This window comes from Nycticebus coucang, chromosome 1, assembly GCF_027406575.1.
Source record: "Nycticebus coucang isolate mNycCou1 chromosome 1, mNycCou1.pri, whole genome shotgun sequence".
Lineage (NCBI taxonomy): Eukaryota > Metazoa > Chordata > Mammalia > Primates > Lorisidae > Nycticebus > Nycticebus coucang.
The window spans coordinates 26434412-26458199 of NC_069780.1; the positions used below are offsets into that span (position 1 = coordinate 26434412).

The 23788-nt window shown below is 36.5% G+C and overlaps 1 protein-coding gene across 1 annotated transcript in view; it reads right to left on the bottom strand.

The window, feature by feature from the left end:
* The window catches only part of STPG2 (sperm tail PG-rich repeat containing 2), a 282519-nt gene extending 260685 nt beyond the window's left edge, over nt 1–21834 (bottom strand). Inside the window, exons 1-3 of the mRNA XM_053597234.1 lie at nt 21726–21834; nt 10832–10953; nt 4279–4434 (exon numbers count right to left, since the gene is read on the bottom strand). Coding sequence (XP_053453209.1) covers nt 4279–4434; nt 10832–10953; nt 21726–21834 — 387 coding nt within the window. The remainder of the gene's footprint in view (nt 1–4278; nt 4435–10831; nt 10954–21725) is intronic.
* Between the last annotated feature and the right edge of the window lie 1954 nt (nt 21835–23788).

Sequence of the window (23788 nt, forward strand, 5' to 3'; positions counted from 1 at the left end):
ATGGTGTAAAATAATCATGGGGCAGAATCAGTGGAAAAACTCCTGTAACACGAATAACCAGAGTAGATCAACCACCCCAAGGAAAGATATGGCAGACACAACTGAAGATCCCATTCATAAACAGACGGCTGAGATGTCAGAAATCAAATTCAGAATTTGGATTGCAAACAAGATTAATAGAATAGAGGAAAAGTTGGAATTAGAAATTCCAGGAGCATTTCAAAAGTTGTCTAAAGAATTTAAAGACAAAATCACCAAAAATTTTGGCACATTGAGACAAGAATTTGCAGCCCTCAAAGATCTGAAAAATACAGTAGAATCCCTGAGCAACAGAATGGAGCAAGCAGAAGAAAGGATTTCTGACATTGAAGACAAAGCTTTTGAACACTCTCAAACTCTCAAAGAGGAAGAGAAATGGAGAGCAAAAACAGATCACTCTCTCAGAGAGCTCTGGGATAATTCGAAGAAAACTAATATTTGCCTAATAGGAATCCCTAAAGGTGATGAAGTGGCTCCGCAAGGCACAGGGGATCTTCTTCATGAAATTATGAAAGAGAATTTTCCAGACATGCCAAAAGAATGAAATGAAATTGAAAACAAAAGGATTAACAACAGATCAATGAATCAAAAAGTTGGTTTTTGAAAAGGTCAACAAAATAGATAAACCTTTGGCTAACCTAACCAGGAAAAAAAGAGTAAAATCTCTAATTTCATCAATCAGAAATGACAAAGACGAAATAACCACAGACCCCTCAGAGAAAATTTATTCTCAGAAATATGAAAATCTGAAGGAAATTGACCAATACTTGGAAGCATGCCACTTTCCAAGACTTAGCCAGAATCAAGTGGAAATATTAAACAGGCCTATATCAAGTTCTGAAATAGCATCAACTATACAAAATCTCCCTAAAAAGAAGAGCCTTGGATCAGATGGCTTCACGTCAGAATTCTACCAAACCTTTAAGTAAGAACTATTACCTATATTACTCAACTTTTTCCAAACTATAGAAAAAGAAGGAATACTACCCAACACATTCTATGAAGTAAACATCACCTTGATCCCAAACCAGGAAAAGACCCAACAAGAAAAGAAAATTATAGACCAATATCACATTGAATATTGATGCGAAAATATTCAACAAGATCTTAACAAACAGAATCCAGCAACACATCAAACAAATTATACACCATGATCAAGTGGGTTTTATCCCAGGGTCTCAAGGCTGGTTCAATATATGTAAATCTATAAATATAATTCAGCACATAAATTAAAAAACAAAGACCATATGATTCTCTCAATTGATGCAGAAAAAGCTTTTGATAATATCCAGCATCCCTTCATGTTCAGAACACTTAAGAAAACTGGTATAGAAGGGACATTTCTTAAACTGATAGAGGCCATCTATAGTAAACCCACAGCCAATATCATGGGAACCAGGCAAGGTTGGCCATTGTCTCCACTGCTCTTTAACATTGTCATGGAAGTTTTAGCCATTGCAATTAGGGAAGAAAAGGTGATCAAGGGCATCCATATAGGGTCAGAAGAGATCAAACTTTCACTCTTCACAGATGATATGATTATATATCTGGAAAAGACCAGGGATTCTACTACAAAACTCTTAGAAGTGATCAAGGAATACAGAAGCGTCTCAGGTTACAAAGTCAACATTCAGAAATTGGTAGCCTTTGTATATACCAACAATAGTCAAGCTGAAAAAACAGTCAAGAACTCTATTCCATTCACAGTAGTGCCAAAGAAGATGAAATATTTGGGAGTTTATCTAACAAAGGACGTGAAAGATCTCTACAAAGAGAACTATGAAACTCTAAGAAAAGAAATAGCTGAAGATGTTAACAAATGGAAAAGCATACCATGCTCAAGGCTGGGTAGAATCAACATTGTTATAATGTCCATACTACCCAAAGCAATATACAATTTAATGCAATCCCTAATAAAGCTCCACTGTCATACTTCAAAGATCTCAAAAAAATAATACTTCGTTTTATATGGAATCAGAAAAAACCTCAAATAGCCAAGACATAGCTCACAAATAAAAACAAAGCAGGAAGAATCCCGCCTCCAGACCTCAGGCTATACTATAAATCGATAGTGATCAAAACAGCATGATACTGGAACAAAAACAGAGAGGTAAATGTATGGAACAGAATAGAGAACCAAGAGATGAATCCAGCTACTTACCGGTATTTGATCTTTGACAAGCCAATTAAAAACAATCAGTGGGGAAAAGATTCCGTATGTAACAAATGGTGCTGGGTGAACTGGCTGGCAACCTGTAGAAGATTGAAACTGGACCCACACCTTTCACCATTAACTAAGATAGACTCTCACTGGATTAAAAATTTAAACTTAAGACCTGAAACTATAAAAATACTAGAAGAAAGTGCAGGGAAAACTCTTGAAGAAATCAGCCTGGCCGAATATTTTATAAAGAGGACCCCCCAGGCAATTGAAGTGGCTTCAAAAATACAATACTGGGACCTGATCAAACTATAAAGCTTCTGCACAGCCAAGAACACAGTTAAGTAAAGCAAGCAGCCCTCATAATGGAAGAAGATATCTGCAGGTTATGTCTCCGACAAAGGTTTAATAAGCAGAATCCACAGAGAACTCAAACGTATTAGCAAGAAAAGAACAAGTGATCCCATCTTAGGCTGGGCAAGGGACTTGAAGAGAAACTTCCCTGAAAAAGACAGGTTCACAGCCTACAGACATATGAAAAAATGTTCTTATCCTTAATCATCAGAGAAATGCAAATCAAAACTACTTTGAGATATCATTTTACTCCAGTAAGATTAGCCCACAACACAAAATCCCAAAACCAGAGATGTTGGCATGGATGTGGAGAAAAGGGAACACTTCTACACTGCTGGTGGGAATGCAAACTAATAGGTTCCTTTTGGAAAGATGTCTGGAGAACACTTAGAGATCTAAAAATAGACCGGCCATTCGATCCTACAATTCCTCTACTAGGTATATACCCAGAAGACCAAAAATCACATTATGACAAAGATACTTGTACCAGAATGTTTATTGCAGCCCAATTCATAATTGCTAAGTCATGGAAGAAGCCCAAGTGCCCATCAACCCACAAATGTACCATGGAATATTATGCAGCCTTAAAGAAAGATGGAGACTTTACCTCTTTCATGTTTACATGGATGGAGCCGGAACATATTCTTCTTAGCAAAGTATGTCAAGAATGGAAGAAAAAGTATCCAATGTACTCAGCCCTACTATGAAACTAATTTATAGCTTTCATATGAAAGCTATAAAGCAATTATAACCTAAGAATATGGGGAGGGGGGCAGGGAGGGGAGAGGGGAGGATAGGTGGGTGGAGGGTAATTGGTGGGACCACATCTACAGTGCATCTTACAAGGGTACATGTTTACCTTACTAAATGTAGAATATAAATGTCTTAACACAATAACTAAGAAAATGCCTTCCTATGTTAACTAGTGTGATGAAAATATATCAAATTATATATAAAACCAGTGTATGGTGCCCCATGATTGCATTAACGTACATAGCTATGATTTAAAAAGAAAAAAAAGTACAGAAATACAATGTATTCCAAAAAATTGTATACTTCTGGCTTGTAAGGTAGTAGAACCAGACATAGCATCTATATTCATTATCTGTATTCATAGATAATGCATATATTTCAACTGGCTGAGTGAAATCTTGACTTAACTCTGGCCAGGTGTAAAATTTAAACTCTGAATGAGATAGATCGGCTATAGTATGTTTGATACTACAAAGGAAAACGCCTTTTATTTTTGTTAACAATTATGGAATAAACGAAATATTTTTTCTTTCAAATTCAGAAAAAGAACATCTATATACTACATAGGATTATACTTAACGGCAGAGACTTCTAGTAATTTACACTCATTTCTTCTTTTTTCTAGATACTTGGTTAGACTGCATTTCCCAGTATCCTTGGCAGTTAAGCATGACCATGTGACTAGGCTTTAGCTCCAAGCCTAGCCTACAACTTTCTACTCTTAATCTCCTATCCTCTTCTGCAGCTGGCTACAGATGACAAGGAGACTGTAATAGGCAATGATAAATACACAAATGGAATAAGCCTGTATCCCTGAATCTCTAAAAGGAGGAATGTCATTTATCAAAAAAAATGCTCAAAATTCTATTGCATTAAGCCACTAAAATTTGGAGGTCTATTTGTTACTGCAGTTAGTATTACATTAACTACAACAATCTTCCAATTGTCGCTATGAAATGCATTATACTTACAAATTGAGGTTTATAATAGGCTGGACCTAGCGTACTGTCACTAGCAGGTGGAAAACATTTTATAAGGCTGTCATCCTCTTTAATAAGATAACCACATGACTTCACACAAGAAGGAATTGAAGGAACAATACTTCTAGTAAGTGCTCTTGAAATTTTCTGTAAGGAAAACATTTTATATTTATATTACTTACTGAAGGCAAGAGAAGGGAAAATCAAGAACCAACTATTAAAATTTACCAAAATGCAACTATTAAATGTTGACTTAACAAGTTTCATAATGTAAAACAAAAATTCTTTGTAAAAGTAAATTTTTTTGATACAGAGTCTCACTCTTGTTATCCTGTATAGAGTGCCATGGCATCATCATAGCTCAAAGCAACCTTGAATTCCTGAGCTCAGGTGATCATCTTGCCTCAGTTTTTCTATTTTGTTAGTAGAGACAGTGTCTTGTTCTTACTTAGGCTGGTCTCGAACTTCAAAGCTCAAGCAATCCACCCACGTCAGCCTCCCATAGTGCTAGGATTACAAGCATGAGCCACTGCACCTGGTTCTAAAAGCAACTTGAAAAAGTGAATTCAAGTCTCATTTCATCTTAAAAACTAAGAGAATATATACCTTTACTATTAAAACCATTGTAAGAAGCAAGGTTTCTCTTATTTTGCTCCATTATTTATCTTGCTTAGTAAAGCCATATTTTTTTTTGTAGAGCTGTATTACTGATTCTGAAAACAGGCATTCATATGGCCAGATCAACAATCATGCTATTATAGTTCTGCCATGCAAAAACAAACTTTATGTTTTTCAGTAACATTTCCTATCTTCCTTCCTTTCCAGCTTCTGACTGTACTATGTATAAATATCCTAATTATACAGATTTTATGTATAGCAAGAATTAAGCATGACCATGTATTTTGACTATGATAGGAAATAGCAAAATATAAAACTGAATTATAAGTACAGCTGTGAGCCATGTGAAATTATATACAAATGTGTAGTCGTAAACATATATGATTTAATACTAAAAGAAGCTATACAAAAATTAATAGAATATTAATATTAGAGTTAGAATTTTTAAGGTGATTATCCTTTTTTCAATATTTGCTGATCATAATTTTTTTTTTTTTTTGTAGAGACAGAGTCTTCACTTTATCACCCTTGGTAGTGTCATGGAATCACACAGCTCACAGCAACCTCCAACTCCTAGGCTTAGGTGATTCTCTTGCCTCAGCCTCCCAAGTAGCTGGGACTACGGGCACCCACCACAACACCTGGGCATTTTTTTGTTGCAGTTTGGCCAGGGCCAGGTTTGAACCCGCCACCCTCGGTATACGGGGCCGGCACCCTACCCACTGAGCCATAGGCACTGCCCGATCATAAAATATTTTATAACTTAAATAAAAACAAGCAGCAGTAACATATTAGAAATACTAATATAAAATCTATCAAATGGGCCAGTTGTACACTTGTAATCATATACTTTGGGAGGCCAAGGTGGGAGGATTACTTCAGACCAGGAATTCAAGACCAGCCTGAGCAACATAGTGAGATCCTATCTCTACAAATAATTTTTTAAAAATTAGCCAGCCATGGTGGCAAAAAAGCTTGTCATCCCAGCTATTTGGGAGGCTAATGCAGGAGGATTGCTTGACTGAGTCTGAGGTTGCAGTGAGCTGTGATGATGATACTTTACTCTAGTTCAGGCAACAAAGCAAGAACCTGTCTTAGAAGAAAAACAAAGAAAAAAGTAAAAGACATTATTCTTAGTAAAGCATCACAAGAATGGAGAAGCATGAATCCTTTGTACTCAATTTTGATATGAGGACAATTAAGGTCACGGTGGGAAGGGGAGAGCAGAGAGAGAAAGAAAGGGGGGGGGAAGGAAGAGCAGAGAGAAGGAAGGAGGGAGGGTGGTGGGGCCTTGGTGTGTGCCACATCTTTTGGGTGCAAGACAGGATGGCAAGAGGGACTTTACCTAACAAATGCAATCAGTGTAAACTGGCTTATTGTACCCTCAATGAATTCCCAACAATAAAATATATATATATATATATATATATATATATATATATATATATATATATAAAAGAAAGAAAAAAGTAAAAGTGTTGGCATTTTAAAGGATTTAGTTATCTGGAAAATTGTTATAAACATACTGTCTTTGGCAGAATTTTGTTTTTTTAATTGCTTAAAGGTAACTGATAAGTAGTCTCAGTGATACTTAGACTGAGGAGGAGATTGATTGCCAAATTAAAACAGGAAAGCATCGAATGGCTTCACTTCCATCCAATACATTCAAAAAGTATTTGCAGGCTGTCAAGACTTTCCGAAATTTAGCCCCTACCTCCTTCTCCAGTCTCTATTCATACTACTGTGCCTTCGATTCTGTACCCAAACATCCCAAAGAACTTTGTTCCTCCCTGACCATACCATGCTACTAAACACCTCAATGTCTTTATATATGTGGTTTTTCACATTCTTTTTATTAATAAGTACTTAGTGAATTCTTCTTTAAGATCAAGTTCATTCATTTCCCCTGTTCCCTCCAAAAACTCCTACCAGGCTACTAGTTAACAGTATATCATCATTCTAATATATCATTTCATCAACTATATTATACTAAATTTGATTAATGACTTCCCTCTTAAAATTATAGATCTCAGGAAGCAGTGGTTTGTCTGCTATGTATTACCAAGTTTCAGTATTTTATATGTCACTCATAATCACTCAATAAGGATTTGATAAACCCTGGCATGAGTAAATGAACATTTCGTTATTTTCTCACACACGAAATATCAGATATTTAAATACATTTATAAGACTTAACCTCATGGTCACTGCATTGACATTACTCAACTGAGTACTTAGCTCTGAATTATGCTGTCCTAAACAGAGAAGTGATTAATATTGATATGGGCTATGTGAAGACAGTATGGCAAGAGACGAAAGGAATCATTCTAAACAAACAATGACCAAAGCCAATTAGATAATATTATTATTTATTCCAAAGGGGTAAGCCTTTGGTGTAAAAATTATTAATTATATAACATCAATGTACCTTTCCAAACATATCACCTACTAGTCTTCTACATAAATTCTTCACTCCAGTTAAAATAATCTTCTCATTGCCTTCCATAAAATCCCACTTTTGTATTGTCACTTATATAATATTCCATGCTTGGAATGCACATTTCAGTACTATTTTTCAAGGCTCATCTTAGAACCAACCTCCTCTATAAATGCTCTATAAGTTATATTTTTGCATAATACAATAGCCCTCCTTTAAATTCTTTTTTTTTTTTTTATTGTTGGGGATTCATTGAGGGTACAATAAGCCAGGTTACACTGATTGCATTTGTTAGGTAAAGTCCCTCTTGCAATCATGTCTTGCCCCCAGAAGGTGTGGCACACACCAAGGCCCCACCCCCCTCCTCCATCCCTCTTTCTTCTTTTCCTCCCCCCACCCCATAACCTTAATTGTCATTAATTGTCCTCGTATCAAAATTGAGTACACAGGATTCATGCTTCTCCATTCTTGTGATGCTTTACTAAGAATAATGTCTTCCACTTCCATCCAGGTTAATACCAAGGATGTAAAGTCTCCATTTTTTCTAATAGCTGGATAGTATTCCATGGTATACATACACCACAGCTTGTTAATCCATTCCTGGGTTGGTAGGCATTTAGGCTGTTTCCACATTTGGCGATTGTAAATTGAGCTGCAATAAACAGTCTAGTACAAGTGTCCTTATGATAAAAGGATTTTTTTCCTTCTGGATAGATGCCCAGCTCCTTTAAATTCTTAATGGTGTTTATTTACATGATCATTCATTTAGCACCTGTTACATTTTTGTCTTGCATTAGCAACTACCTATACCTCTCTCTTCCGCCTAAATTTTAGGCATTTTTATTTCAGGAAATCATATTTTTAATTTCAGTACATTATTAACAGTATTAACACCGTTTTCTTGATTTATAGATAAATCACTCAGGTCGTTTTATAATTTCCCTTACTTCCTACTCACTATAAACATTAGATGTGATTATAGATATAGTAAGAGCAAAAATGAAGTCGGATGCTAACACAGTTAAAAACTAAAGTTTATTTAACTATAAACTGGTCACAACATAGATACCAACATATCTACTATTATAGTAAGGCTTTTTAAATGTACTTAATGTCACATAAAATATTAAACTTTTTCTATTTTAACTAAAAGAACTTATTAGAAGCATAATTAAAAAGAGCAACATACTGATTTAAGATGTTCTTTGGACTCCAGTACTTTTCTGTTCATATCTAGTGCTCTAGGATAAGATTGATCATAGCTTGCAGGTCCTGGATTACTTGAAATAAACTTCTTAAAACGTTCTTCCCGGTTTTGTAGACTGTGGCCTCCCTTTATATTACACTAAGTTTGAGAGAAAAAAACTTGTGAAACAACTAAACAAAGCATTTTATAATTGATTCCTATTTAATAAATATTAATCATTATGAAAAAATAGTTTTAAAACCCAACCTGAGAAAGTCAAAACCCTTGACTAAAGACATAGTTCTAGTAAAAGAGGATAATAAAGAGAGAATGACATTATAGTTGTCAGTTTTATTTCTGAACCCAAACTGAAATTTACTATACTTAGAATTATCTAAGAGAATACAAGAAGATTTATATTTTAAAATAGGAATTCCCTAAGCTGTAGAACAAGAATAAACAGTATGGTTTTCAGGCCCCTGGAAAATCTGTACACCTGAAGTAAACTTTTAAAAATGCTGGTATTCACACTGCAGGGAGAAAGCATGTCTTCCAAGCTTGTTTATGACATATTATTTTCACAAATAACATTTTGGTCATTTCCAGAGAAGTTAATATAGGCTTATTGGCAACAGCGTGGTTTTATGTTCAGATTAATTTTAAACATTGTGTACTGCCAAGAAAACAGTAGGAAAAATCTTTCATTGCCCTCCATGCCACATATCCGGAATCTCCAGAATCAGAAAATTATCAGCTATTTACCAGTTAACTCAGATAAAATTCCATTGTACAAGTTCCCATAAACAGTCATAGGGGAATCATTTCAATAATTAATCATAATAATAGCAGTGGCATTTGAGTGATCAGCCAAGATTTCTCTTAAAAGTCATTGATTTTCCAACAGCCTTTTCACCTGTAAGTTGTTCACAATAACTACTAACAAAGCCTATTTGTATCATGCATCTTATTCAGATTCATTTAGTTTTTAAGAAATACACAAAGGAGGTCTTCTTTGTAAATTTTATCTTTAAATAATTCACCACGTAATTGCTGTCTTAATAAGCTCAGAATTCCTACATTAAAGACTTTGGATCTATAAAAATAATTCTAATGATTTCTCTTGTAAATATTTAAAAGTTGGGCAAGAAAACAAGTAAGTACAGTTTACATTATGTTATAGTTTCATAATATTTTATGTATTTTGCAGCTGAAAACAAAACAAAAATTTTCTCTCCTATTTCAGAAATACCATTCATGTCTTTTAGAACCTTTATGAGAAAGCACCTATACAGCCATTTCCTTTCTGTAAATGAGATGAACAAAATTCTTTCATAAAATAACACTTTTGCTTCCCTATCAAAAAAGAAGTTGGACCAAAATAAAATGATGAGAAAAGACCATTCAAATTCTTTGAAAGCCATTACTGTAGGCTCTATGATCATAAAAAAGAAACTGAAATTTGAATTTATACTCAACACTTCAACAAAGACTTTATACAGACCTCCAACAGGAAAGGGAGTTAAAGGTCTACTGGGGCCAGCTAGGAGCCAATATGTATGAATGCAAAAATTTGTGTGAAAATCATAAAAAATTAATTCACAATTGTGAAGATATTGGAGTTATATCCACTATTTCTGAACATGAATGGACCATTGAAGATATTGTGGTCACAGACTCCTGAGACCATGCAGAATAATGGCAATGACTATAGCTCTAGAGAAGCGGTTCTCAACCTTCCTAATGCCTCCTAATGGCGCGACCCTTTAATACAGTTCCTCATGTTGTGCTGACCCCCAACCATGAAATTATTTTCATTGCTACTTCATAACTGTAATTTTGCTACTGTTATGAATCGTAATGTAAATATCTGATATGCAGGAAGTATTTTCATTGTTACAAAGGGGTCGCAACCCACAGGTTGAGAACCGCTGTTCTAGAGTATGGCTCAAAAAATAATTCCTTCATTCTATTGCTGTCTCTTTTCTACATATCTTAACCATATTCATAACTTTCATGAATCATCATTCATTCATTCTGAATTCATGATTCATACTTCTCATCCTCAAGGAACATGCAATTTACAAACAATGGTTTGTGTCTCATAGTATACAATAATGAAAACACCTACTCATACAACCAACATCAAATACATGTATTTTCTATTATTCAAATTATAAAATATAGATTGAAAAAGAAAAGAGATAAAATGAGCAGAAAAATGCAACAAATGCTGTTTTAGCTATTAGAGGAAGAAAACATAATTTTTATTAGCTCAAGTATTCATAATAACTTTATAAATTTACCTGTGCTTCTGAAACATTATAGTATCCTGGACCTGGAACCACTTTCTCAATGTTAGAGGCAACAGGAAAAGTATCAAAAGTACTTTTTCTGGCAGTCAAAGAAAGAAATGGTGTATAACCACCTATAAAAATAAAATCATATCACTGGCAGATAAAAAATAGGATTCCATGGATTTCAGGAAAAACATTCAAAATATATATAATCATGTGGTAATCTCAATTTTTGAAACTATATTTTTATAACTAATGGCTAGAAGTTATATTTCTTAAAATATATAATATCAGAATTTTTATTAATATATATTAATAACCTACAGAACTGGACTTATTGAACAACAACAAAAAAAATACCTAAAAAAAAAGAAAAGCATTTTGTATTCTAATCATGTTTGGTTGAAATGAAAATGGCAGTTAGATCTAGCTAACACATTTTCATCTTCAGAAGACCACTGTTTTATATTTTGAAATACCATATATTATTTGTATAAAATAGCATATATAAACTTATAAAGACAGCCTAGAAGGAAAGAATTTAAAGTGAGTTTACAGAAGGTAAGTGATAATGTCTCCTTGCCTTGACACAGAGTTGGTACTTAGTAAACATTTCTTGACTGCCTGACCCTTAACAAAGGCTTACAGATCCAAGATACAAATTTCACTGGAACAAATAATCATAAGATTATATAAACTTGGGTAGTCTACTGAAAGACTGACCAAAAATCTGAAGAACAACATTGAGAAAATTAGTACAGTTTAAGCAACATGGATATTAAAGAAGAGATGGAAGGGAATAAAGCAGCTATATTAATCAGATAATTGAAAATGAAAAGGGTTCAAAACTTGTACCCTAAATATTGTACACCAAATATGTGCAACTGTAGGAATTTATAATGATAATCAGAATAGCAAAAATCTTGATAATCTGGGCTCGGCACCCGTAGCACAGTGGTTATGGCGCCAGCCACATATACCAAGGCTGGCGTGTTCAAACCCGGACCCAGCCAGCTAAACAACAACTGCAACAACAACAACAAAATAGCCAGGCATTAAAGCAGGTGCCTGTAGTCCCAGCTACTTGGAAGGTTGAGGCAAGAGAATCACTTACCCCAAGAGTTTGAGGTTGCTGTGAGCTGTGATGCCACAGCACTCTACCAACAATGACATAGTGAGACTCTGTCTCAAAAAAAAAAAAAAAAATCTTGATAATCTGAATAATTCTTCTGTGGCAGATAAAGCTAACTACTCCCTATCAAAAAAGGAATCTGGGAAAGAATATATTTAGCAGATGATGTAACCCAGCTTATATAACTAATAGAGAACGAATATAGATAACTAATATACAGCTAATGTGGGTTGACGCTTATTATGTAGATAAGCTCAAAAAGCAATGAGCTTTAGCACAATAATGTCAGAAGCAGTCATATTATTAAAAAGAGTATGTTTTAATCACATTATACTAGGCTAGTTGTCTGTGGGGAAAACTTACTTTTATAAGAGATATTTGTTTCTCAGACAATTTTGAGAAAATCAGGCACAGCTCTCACTAATCTGGAATTTGGGTATGCCTTTTGGTTTGCAAATCTTGGGTATATGAGATTCTCCCTGATCAAACATCCTGAAGCCAAAGAAATGGAAGTTTCAAATTAAGGTGGAAAGAATAAGGGGACACTGCACTGGAGGATTAACCAAGTAGGCTGTAGTAAGAGAAGAGTGGTGGTTAAGAGAAAGGATGGGAATAAATATCTGTATCTAAGGCCCCTCTTCTTATGAACTTCAAGGTAACAAGTGAATTATGTAAAGTCCTAACACCTGCTCTTCCCACAGCATACTCTATAAAATGTACCCAACCTTAAACTCAAATAACTCTATATACTTCTGCACATTCTAATGTGTTATTGGCCTTAAGGACTAGTGAGGTAGAATCTAGAGGTAGAAAAGGATGTTAGCTTCTTTAAAATTATCTTACGGGAGAATGTAGTACTCACCAAAGAGCCAGCTATTCCTTCTATTGATTATCCACATTGCTAAAACATAGATCTATAGTATGCAGTTACTCAAAATACCCAAGCATGAAATCTCCTAGTTTCCCTCATATGTCAACAAGACACAATCATATAAAATAGTAACAAAAGGCCTCGCCACACCCGAGTTACTGCCCTGTAAGCAGAGCTAACACAAGTTATAAGAGTTTTAAATTCTGTTATACATGGCTTATCAGATTTTAACTTTATTTCAAGATTACTGTTTGTTTTTAACTGAGTATTTATTTATGTATTTATTTATTTTTAGAGACAGAGTCTCACTTTGTCACCCTTGGTAGAGTGCTGTGCTATCACAGCTCACAGCAACCTCCAGCTCTTGGGTTTAGGCGATTCTTTTGCTTCAGCCTCACAAATACCTGGGACTACAGGTGCCCATAACAATGCCCGGCTATTTTTTGTTGCAGTTTGCCTGGGGCCAGGGTCAAACTCACCACCTTCAGTATATGGAGCCAGCACTCTACTCACTGAGCCACAGGCACCACCTTAACTGAGTACTTCTGTTTCAGTATTGAGCTAAAAACTTAGACTAATGGAGTAAAGATCAGGGTTGTTGCCTCAAGCAGGTCACATTTTAGTAGGGGTGTCAAATAAATTAACATTCATTACAGTATAGAATCAAAATGCTATAACTGAGTCATTAAGTAGACATAGAAGATAAACCTGACAAATACTAAAGTCAGTGAACTTCACTTTAGTTCTGTCTCAAAGAATAAATAGGAATTAGGTAAAGAAGGAAGACAAAGCACACCGGGCAAAGGGATTAGCAGGTTCAAAGGCACAGAAGTGAGTGAGCATGAACTTGGGAAAACTGTAAAGCCAGAATTGCTAAAATGTAGGTCAAGTGTAGCTGAACATGTGGGTGCCTGGAAAGATCATTTAATGTGGAGACCATGTCAGGGATCAGAATATGAAAGAAAGTTATTCACCGTCTTAAGGTATTCAGACTTCAACCTTGAATGTAACAAAGGATTTTTTTTTCTTTTACAAAATAATTATATATTAGAAAGATCACTCTAGCCACCTGACAGAAGATGGAGACTGAAATAAAGGGAAACAAGTAATATTGTATTAGTTTAATTCAGAACAGAAATGAGGGTTTAAACTAAGTCAAGTGCAGTTAAATGGAAAAAAGGGACCAATTAGAGAGACATTGAGAGGATACGATCATTAGGTCTCAATGATCAGAGGGAATGATCAGGAAGAAAAGAATGATAAGGAATTTTTAAAAAGGGGACAGTAGATCTCTTCTCCCATGTGAGGATGCAGCAAATAGTCACCATGTTGGAAGCCAAGAGCAGCTCTAACCAGACACTAAATCTACTGGCGCCTTGCTTTTGAACTTATCTAGCCTTCAGAATGGTAAGAAATAAATTTTGTTCTTTATAAATTAAAAAAAAAAAAGAAAGAAAAGGGGACAGTATTGGTGGGGAAAATTTTAAGTTCTAACACTTAGAACTTCAAATATCAGAGAGTATCTAGGTAGAGATGTTCAAAAAAGTAACTGGCAAGAAGGTCTTTGAGGGAGGAGAAACCTCCTCTTAGATACATAAATCATCTTTATCTCTAAAGACTTTCTTCTAGGAGTTATCAGAATCAGAATGTGGACTGTAGTTGAAGGTTATAAATGAAAAATTACACATAAAAAAATCAACAACAAAGGATATTAGGTATGGCATATTTAAATAGTGTTTGGAAAATTAGAAACTTTTGAAGAATACTATGAATAATTTTTTTGGAGAGGAGGTGAAAATGACTTAACACTTAATAAATGTTGGTTAGGTCCCAACCCTGCCAGACACTCTTCCAAAACAATAGTTGGAAAAAGAACCAGGAGAATATGATGTTGTTGATACCATAACCTGCTAACAAGAGAATAACAGATACTAGTATTTGCTTAAAAATACATAGTGTAGGTAAAGGGAAAATTCAGGTTATGAAAAACAGTCATTTGGATGTTATTAAGTTCTACAAAATCGAGAGCAGCCCAGAGGAACTACACAGGGTCACTCCCTACAAAGATCCAGCAACAATAGAGTGATCCCACTGGGGTCTAATCTTGGAGAGACACCTCCCCAACTCTGAGGACAGCCAGAGGCAATGGTGAAAAACAATCATGAGGCAAAATCAACAGAAAAACTCTGGCAATATGAATAATCAGAGTAGATCAACTCCAAGGACCAATGGGGCAGAAACAGCACAAGACCCCATGCACAAACAAATAGCTGAGATGTTAGAAATTGAATTCAGGATCTGGATAGCAAATAAGATCAAATTAGAATTCCAAAAGTTATCTCAAGAATTCAACGAATTCAAAGACCAAATGACCAAAGATTTCGACACATTGAGACAAGAAGTTGCATCCCTCAAAGATCTGAGAAACACAGTAGAATCCCTCAGTAACAGAATGGAGCAAGCAGAAGAAAGGTTTTCTGACATTGAAGACAAAGTTTTTGAATGCTCCCAAACCCTCAAAGAAGAAGAGAAATGGAGAGCAAAAACAGACCACTCTCTCAGCGAGCTCTCAGATAATTTGAAGAACACTAATTTGTCTTATAGGGATCCCTGAAACTGACAAAGTGGCTTCACAAGGCACAGAGTCTCTTCTCCATGAGATTATGAAGGAGAACTTTCTAGACATGCCAAGAGATTCTGAAACTGAGATAGCAGACAGTTTCAGAACTCTTGCACGACTCAACCCAAATAAGACATCCCCCAGACACATCATAATCAATTTCACTAAAGTTAATATGAAGGAGAAAATTCTGAAAGCTGCCAGACGAAAGAAAACCATTACCTACAAGGGGAAGAATATCAGAATAACTGCACATCTCTCTGCTGAAACCTTTCAAGCTAGAAGAGGATGGTCATCGACTTTTAATCTCCTAAAACAAAATAACTTTCAACCCAGGATCCTGTACCCAGCTAAACTGAGCTTCATTTATGATGGAGAAATTAAATACTTCAACAACATTCACATCTTGAAGAAATTTGCCACAACTAAACCAGCTTTCCAGGACATTCTTAGACCTATCCTCCATAAAGACCAGTGTAATTCTCCACCACAAAAGTAAACCCACCCAAAAAATTCTTGATCAAATTCCAACTTCCACAGTCGCAAAAGGATTTAAAAAGTCCACCAGTCTCTTGAAAGGCTTATCAATACTCTCAATTAATGTGAATGGTTTAAATTGTCCTCTAAAGAGGCATAGGTTGGTGGACTGGATACAAAAACTCAAGCCAGATATCTGCTACATCCAAGAATCGCATCTTACATTAAAAGACAGATATAGACTCAAGGTAAAGGGATGGTCATCTATATTCCAGGCAAATGGAAAGCAGAAAAAAGCAGGCATTGCAATCCTGTTCACACACGCAATAGGCATTAAACTAACCAAAATAATTAAGGATAAGGATGGACACTTCATATTTGTTAAAGGTAATACTCAATATGATGAGATCTCAATTATTAATATTTATGCACCCAACCACAACACACCTCAATTTATAAGAGAAACTCTAACAGACATGAGCAACTCGATTTCCTCGACTTCCATAGTAGTTGGAGATTTTAACACCTCTTTTGCAGTCCTGGATAGATCCTCCAAAAAGAAGCTAAGCAAAGAAATTTTAGATTTAAACTCAACCATTCAACATCTGGACTTAACAGATATCTACAGAACATTTCATCCAAAAAAAACTGAATACACATTCTTCTCATCAGCCCACGGAACATACTCCAAAATCGACCACATCCTAGGCCACAAATCTAGCCTCAGCAAATTTAAAAAAATAGAAATTATTCCTTGCATCTTCTCAGACCGTCATGGAATAAAAGTTGAACTAAATAACAACAGGAACCTGCATACCCATACAAAAACATAGAAGCTAAACAACCTTATGCTGAAGGATACATGGGTTATAGATGAGATTAAGAAGGAAATCACCATATTTTTGGAATAAAACAACAATCAAGACATGAATTACCAAAACCTCTGGGATACTGCAAAGGCAGTCCTAAGAGGGAAATTTATAGCACTGCAAGCCTTCCTCAAGAAAACGGAAAGAGAAGAAGTTAATAACTTAATGGAACATCTCAAGCAACTGGAGAAAGAAGAACACTTCAACCCCAAACGCAGCAGAAGAAAAGAAATAACCAAAATCAGAGCAGAATTAAATGAAATTGAAAACAAAAGAATTATATAACAGATCAATAAATTCAAAAGCTGGTTTTTTTTAAAAGATCAATAAAATAGATAAACCTTTGGCCAACCTAACCAGGAAAAAAAGAGTAAAATCTCTAATTTCATCAATCAGAAATGGTAATGATGAAAAAACAACAGACCCCTCAGAAATTCAAAAGATCCTTAACGAATACTACAAGAAACTCTACTCTCAGAAATACGAAAATCTGAAAGAAATCGACCAATACCTGGAAGCACGCCACCTACCAAGACTTAGCCAGAACGAAGTGGAAATGTTGAACAGGCCTATATCAAGTTCTGAAATAGCATCAACTATACAAAATCTCCCTAAAAAGAAAAGCCCAGGACCAGATGGCTTTACATCAGAATTCTACCAAACATTTAAAGAAGAACTAGTACCTATACTACTAAACCTCTTCCAAAATATAGAAAAAGAAGGAATATTACCCAGCACATTCTACGAAGCAAACATCACCTTGATCCCCAAACCAGGGAAAGACCCAACAAGAAAAGAAAATTATAGACCAATATCACTAATGAATATAGATGCTACAAAACTCAATAAGATCCACAAATAGAATCCAACAACACATCAAAAAAATTATACACCATGACCAAGTCGGATCTATCCCAGGGTCTCAAGGCTGGTTCAATATACGTAAATCTATAAATGTAATTCAACACATAAACAAACTTAAAAATAAAGAGCATATGATTCTTTCAATTGATGCAGAAAAAGCTTTTGATAATATCCAGCATCCCTTCATGATCTGAGCACTTAAGAAAATTGGTATAGAAGGGACATTTCTTAAACTAATAGAGGCCATCTACAGCAAACCCACAGCCAATATCATATTGAATGGAGTTAAATTGAAATCATTTCCACTTAGATCAGGAACCAGGCAAGGTTGCCCATTGTCTCCATTGCTCTTTAACCTTGTAATGGAAGTTTTAGCCATTGCAATTAGGGAAGAAAAGGCGATCAAGGGTATCCACATAGGGTCAGAAGAGATCAAACTTTCACTCTTCGCAGATGATATGATCGTATATCTGGAAAACACTAGGGATTCTACTACAAAACTTTTAGAAGTGATCAAGGAATATAGCAATGTCTCAGGCTACAAAATCAACACCCATAAATCTGTAGCCTTTATATATACCAACAATAACCAAGCCGAACAAACAGTCAAGGACTCTATTCCTTTAACAGTAGTGCCAAAGAAGATGAAATATTTGGGAGAATACCTAACAAAGGACATGAAAGATCTCTACAAAGAGAACTATGAAACTCTAAGAAAAGAAATAGCTGAAGATGTTAACAGATGGAAAAACATACCATGCTCATGGCTGGGAAGAATCAACATTGTTAAAATGTCCATCCTGCCCAAAGCAATATATAATTTTAATGCAATTCCTGTTAAAGCTCCATTGTCATACTTTAAAGATCTCAAAAAAATAATACTTCATTTTATATGGAATCAGAAAAAACCTTGAATAGCCAAAACATTACTGAGCAATAAAAACAAAGCAGGAGGAATCACGCTACCAGACCTGAGACTGTACTATAAATCGATAGTGATCAAAACAGCATGGTACTGGCACAAAAGCAGAGAAGTAGATGTCTGGAACAGAATAGAGAACCAAGAGATGGATCCAGCTACTTACCATTATTTGATCTTTGACAAGCCAAGTAAAAACAATCAGTGGGGAAAAGATTCCCTATTTAACAAATGGTGCTGGGTAAACTGGCTGGCAACCTGTAGAAGATTGAAACTGGACCCACACCTTTCACCATTAACTAAGATAGACTCTCACTGGATAAAAGATTTAAACTTAAGACATGAAACTATAAAAATACTTGAAGAAAGTGCAGGGAAAACTCTTGAAGGAATAGGCCTGGGTGAATATTTTATGAGGAGGACTCCCCCGGCAATTGAAGCACTACTGGGAGTGTAGTGTATTTTAGTTTTGATCAAACTAAAAGCTTCTGCACAGCCAAGAACATAGTGAGTAAAGCAAGCAGATAGCCCTCAGAATGGGAGAAAATATTTGCAGGTTATACCTCTGATAAAGGTCTAATAACCAGAATCCACAGAGAACTCAAATTTATTAGCAAGAAAAGAACACGTGACCCCATCTCAGGGTGGGCAAGGGACTTAAAGAGAAACTTCTCTAAAGAAGACAGACGCACAATCTACAAACACATGAAAAAAAGCTCATCATCCTTAATCATCAGAGAAATGCAAATCAAAACTACTCTGAGATATCACCTAACCCCAATAAGAGTAGCCCACATAACAAAATCCCAAAACCAGAAATGTTGGCGTGGATGTGGAGGAAAGCGCACACTTCTACACTGCTGGTGGGAATGCACACTAATACGTTTCTTCTGGAAGGATGTTTGGAGAATACTTAGAGACCTAAAAATAGACCTGCCATTCGATCCTATAATTCCTTTACTAGGTTTATACCCAGAAGACCAAAACTCACAATATAACAAAGACATCTGTACCAGAATGTTTATTGCAGCCCAATTCATAATTGCTAAGTCATGGAAGAAGCCCAAGTGCCCATCGACCCACGAATGGACTAGCAAATTGTGGTACATGTATACCATGGAATACTATGCAGCCTTAAAGAAAGATGGAGACTTTACCTCTTTCATGTTTACATGGATGGAGCTGGAACATATTCTTCTTAGCAAAGTATCTCAGGAATGGAAGAAAAAGTAACCAATGTACTCAGCCCTACTATGAAGCTAAATTATAGCTTTCACATGAAGACTCTAACCCAACTATAGCACAAGACTATGGGGAAAGGGCCAAGGAAGGGGAAGGGAGGGGGGAGGTTTTAGTAGAGGGAGGGTAAAATGTGGGGCCACATCTATGGTGCATCTTAGAATGGGTACAGGCAATTGCACTAATGTACACAGCTATGATTTAACAATAAAAAAAAAGTGCACTCAGGATCACAAAAAAAATAAAAAATAAAGCAAATAGACAACATTTGGAATGGAAAAATATATTTGCATATAACAAATCTGAGAAAGGCTTGATAACTAGGATCTACAGAGAACTCAAGTTAATCAACAAAAAAAGTGAGCAAATAATCCCATCTATCACTGGGCAAGAGACATGAACAGAATCTTCTTCGAGGAAGACAGACAAACAGATGTCTATAACAAACATGAAAAATTGCTCATTGTCCCTAATCATCTGAGAAATGAAAATCAAAACCACTCAAGGTATCACTTAACCCAAGTAAGAATAGCCCACATCATAAAGTCCCAAAGTTGCAGATGTTGGCACGGGTGTGGAGAGAGAAGGACACTTTACAGTGTCAGTGCTACTGCAAACTAATACAGCCTCTTTGGAAAGAAGTATGGAGAGTCTCAAAGAACTCAGATTAGACCTCCCATTTGACCTCACAATCCCACTGCTAGGCATCTACTCAGAAGAAAAAAAAAATCATTTTATCATAAAGACATTTGCTCTAGAATGTTTGTCGCAACTAAATTTACTATTACCAAGATGTGGAAACAACCTAAATGCCCATCAACTCAGGAATGAATTAACAAGCTGTGGTATGGAGTATTATTCAGCAGTAAGGAAAAATGGTGACTTTGGATCTTTTGTATTAACCTGGATGAGTTGAAACAAATTCTTCTTAATAAGTTATCACAAGGATAGAAAAGCAAGTATCCAATGTACTCAATTTTATTTTGAAGTCAATAGACGATCTAATACCCACATAGAAGGAAAAACTTAATTCCATTCAAGTTGGGGAAGGAGGAAAAAGGGGAGAGAGGAGGAGGGGATGGGTGTGCTCCCAATTAAAAGGCACAATGTTAGGGTATGTGGCACACCTGGATGTGGGACACAACTACAAGAGGGATTCTATCTAAATTCAAAAATCATGCCCTGTTTGTACCCTCATAATAAATAACTTTAAATAAAAAAAAAAGTTCTAGAAAATCATCAGAATAAAGAAAGTGGAAGGAAAATGTGAAGTATTTATTAGAAGTTTTGCCTAAGCCACTAGCTGCAAACAAATGAAAGCAAATAATTACTGAAATTATCTCTCCCCACGCCGCTTTTCACGAATATGGCTTTTCATTACAGAATGTGGGGGAAAGGGAGCTTTCACCAAGTATGTTCAAAGACAAGATAGAGGTGATCATATTTCAGGCAGAAACATCTGCCTGAAAAATAGGACTATCTTTGAAACTTTTGCAAGATTGAATATAAGTTTTATCTTGGTAAATGAATGTCTCTCTGAGAGGAAAGTTTTCTCAGGCGGATAGAATTACAAAGAAAAGAGACATCAGGAGGTAACAAGTACAGAAGATGTGAAGATTGATACAGTCAACGGAGCCAGGAAATCAAAACCCTGTATCTAAACTGTACAATGAAAATTATGATCTAGACAACTATTGTAGAATCCAAAGTCCTAGCTTTATGCTTACCAGCGTGATATTATCAGTTCTCGTCTGTGCAATAAAGATTGTGTCTTCCCTGACTACTTCTGTTTTGTTATACTTAATAGAGCGGTGCCATTTTGCTTCATGTTTAAACACACAGGCCCACAGAAGCAGAGCATGCTGAACACGAGGTGCCTGTCAGAGAGCCTCGCCTGTGTCCTGCATCTTACCTGTCACCTGCTGCTTCAGGAGGGGAACCTGGTAGGACCCAGGACCCACATGGGCCTCAGTGCTGCCACCTTCAGACAACCTGAGCAAGCGGGGCGCCCGGTCATACATGATTTCAGAAACAGCTAGGGCTGGGTGGAGTGCTGAAAGGGATAAAAACGAGACAGAGGAAGCAGACGCTGGTCTGAGGAAGCCCAGGAAGAACTTCCCTAAATGCTGGAACTAGAGCTCATTAGTGTCGGATTTCCCTCAAGCCGACTTCTAGCCCTGAGGTAAAGTGGAAAGGTGATCAGACGTTAGACCTCCCACACAATCATTTGTTCTCTAGCTAAAAGCTCAGACGCTCCTCGGGGAAAAGAGCTTAGCCAGCAGGTGTCCTCCCTGGCGCTTCTGGCTCTGGTCCCACCCATTTCCTTCGGTCCCGGAATCCTGAGGAGGAAGCCGGCCCCACTCTGAGGAAGAGAGTTGGCGGCGCTACCTTCCTCAGCTCGTTCTCCGAGCATGCGTACACCGAGCCTCGAACCATTCCCTTATTCACGCACCTCGCCGTAGCCCCGCCCCGTCACGCCCTACCTCGCCCCGCCCACCGCGCGTCTAGTGGGAGGTGGGAAGTCTTCTGTCTGCTGCAACCGCTTTAGGTGCTGGACTGTTCTCTGTGCCGTAGAGCCCTAGCAAATGCGTTAAAAGAGGTGCGGAGATTAAGCTGACGATGATCCACTTGCTCTATAAATCCGAGAGGCAGCTACGAAGAGACTTAGCAAAAACTAAGAAAAAAGACAATAGCGCCAAGCAGAGCCTGGGCTCAGCAAGTTCGCCCTCCCCCCGCCCCCACTTTGCTACGCGCGCGCCCTCCGAGCAAGAAAGCACCTTTGATCTTATCCCGCATAGAGTGCAAACTCGTGCTAAGAAAGCCCATGGTGCGAAGCGTTGGCAAGAAACGGAACTGGGGAAAGGAGAGGACTAGCTCACTAGCTGAAGCCAAGCAAGTGTAAATGACTAAAAGCGGCTTCTGCTGACAAGACGCCAGGCAACAGCAATATTGCTTCGTCTTTCTGTTTATAAAACAAAGCCAAGGCATTAAGAAAATCCACTCCACTCCACTAAACCAATGGGTCTTTTCAGCAAAAGGAACGTGGCTTCCCCGTAGATCTAAAGGACTTAATGTCAAAATCCATATCTACTTGTCCCAGGCTGATTTTTTCCAGGGAGAATCCTATCCAGATTCTAAACATCTTTAGTCTTAGGCAACCCTACCTTGACCGTGCTTATAGTACTTTAATTTCTCCCTACTACAAGTTTTTGTAGTATTTATACTCTATCATACATACATAATTTGCTGCTTAATTCTGTGCATCATTTACTGTGGCTTAATTGTGCTATATATGTTAGAATATTCTCCATACAAAGCTATATGTTTCTCAAAGATGTATTTGTAATACAGTATCATTTTTCCTATTCAATAACTAGCAGAATACTTCTTTATTCACTTAAAAGAAAACACTTACTGGTTTATACTCTAGATTCCATACCCTGCTAAGATTTGGGGATATAAAGTTAGAAGAAAAGTCCCTGTCCTCAGGTATTTTCTATCAAATGAGGAACGAGACATATATAATCCAAAATGAGAGGCGCATAAAATAGTAAGAAACAATATTGCTTATTTTGGAAATCTCTTTGTAAGTATCTCAAAAACTAGATACTGATGAAGGATCCTTTCTCATCAACTTCAAGTCTCCCTACATTCTCGCAGAAACTGTCACAGTTTTCTCAACGTTATTTTAACGTTATTTTCCAGGCTGTCACCAAAACCTATTCAGAATATCTAGCATACCTGTACTATGACATATTGGGAAGAAAAAAGTCACATAAGTAAAAAGGGAAAAATCAATGTGCTTTGGAGAATAACCAGTGATGCTTGTAAATTAGCCTCCTGTTGGATATTCTTTCAAGTGGTCATTTGCCCTTGACCATCCAAACAGGGATATCAATCCAGAGAACAAATTCAGGTCTAGGCTGTAGTTGCTGTAGGCACTGATGCAGACTCCCTTCCTCCGTTGTTCATGCA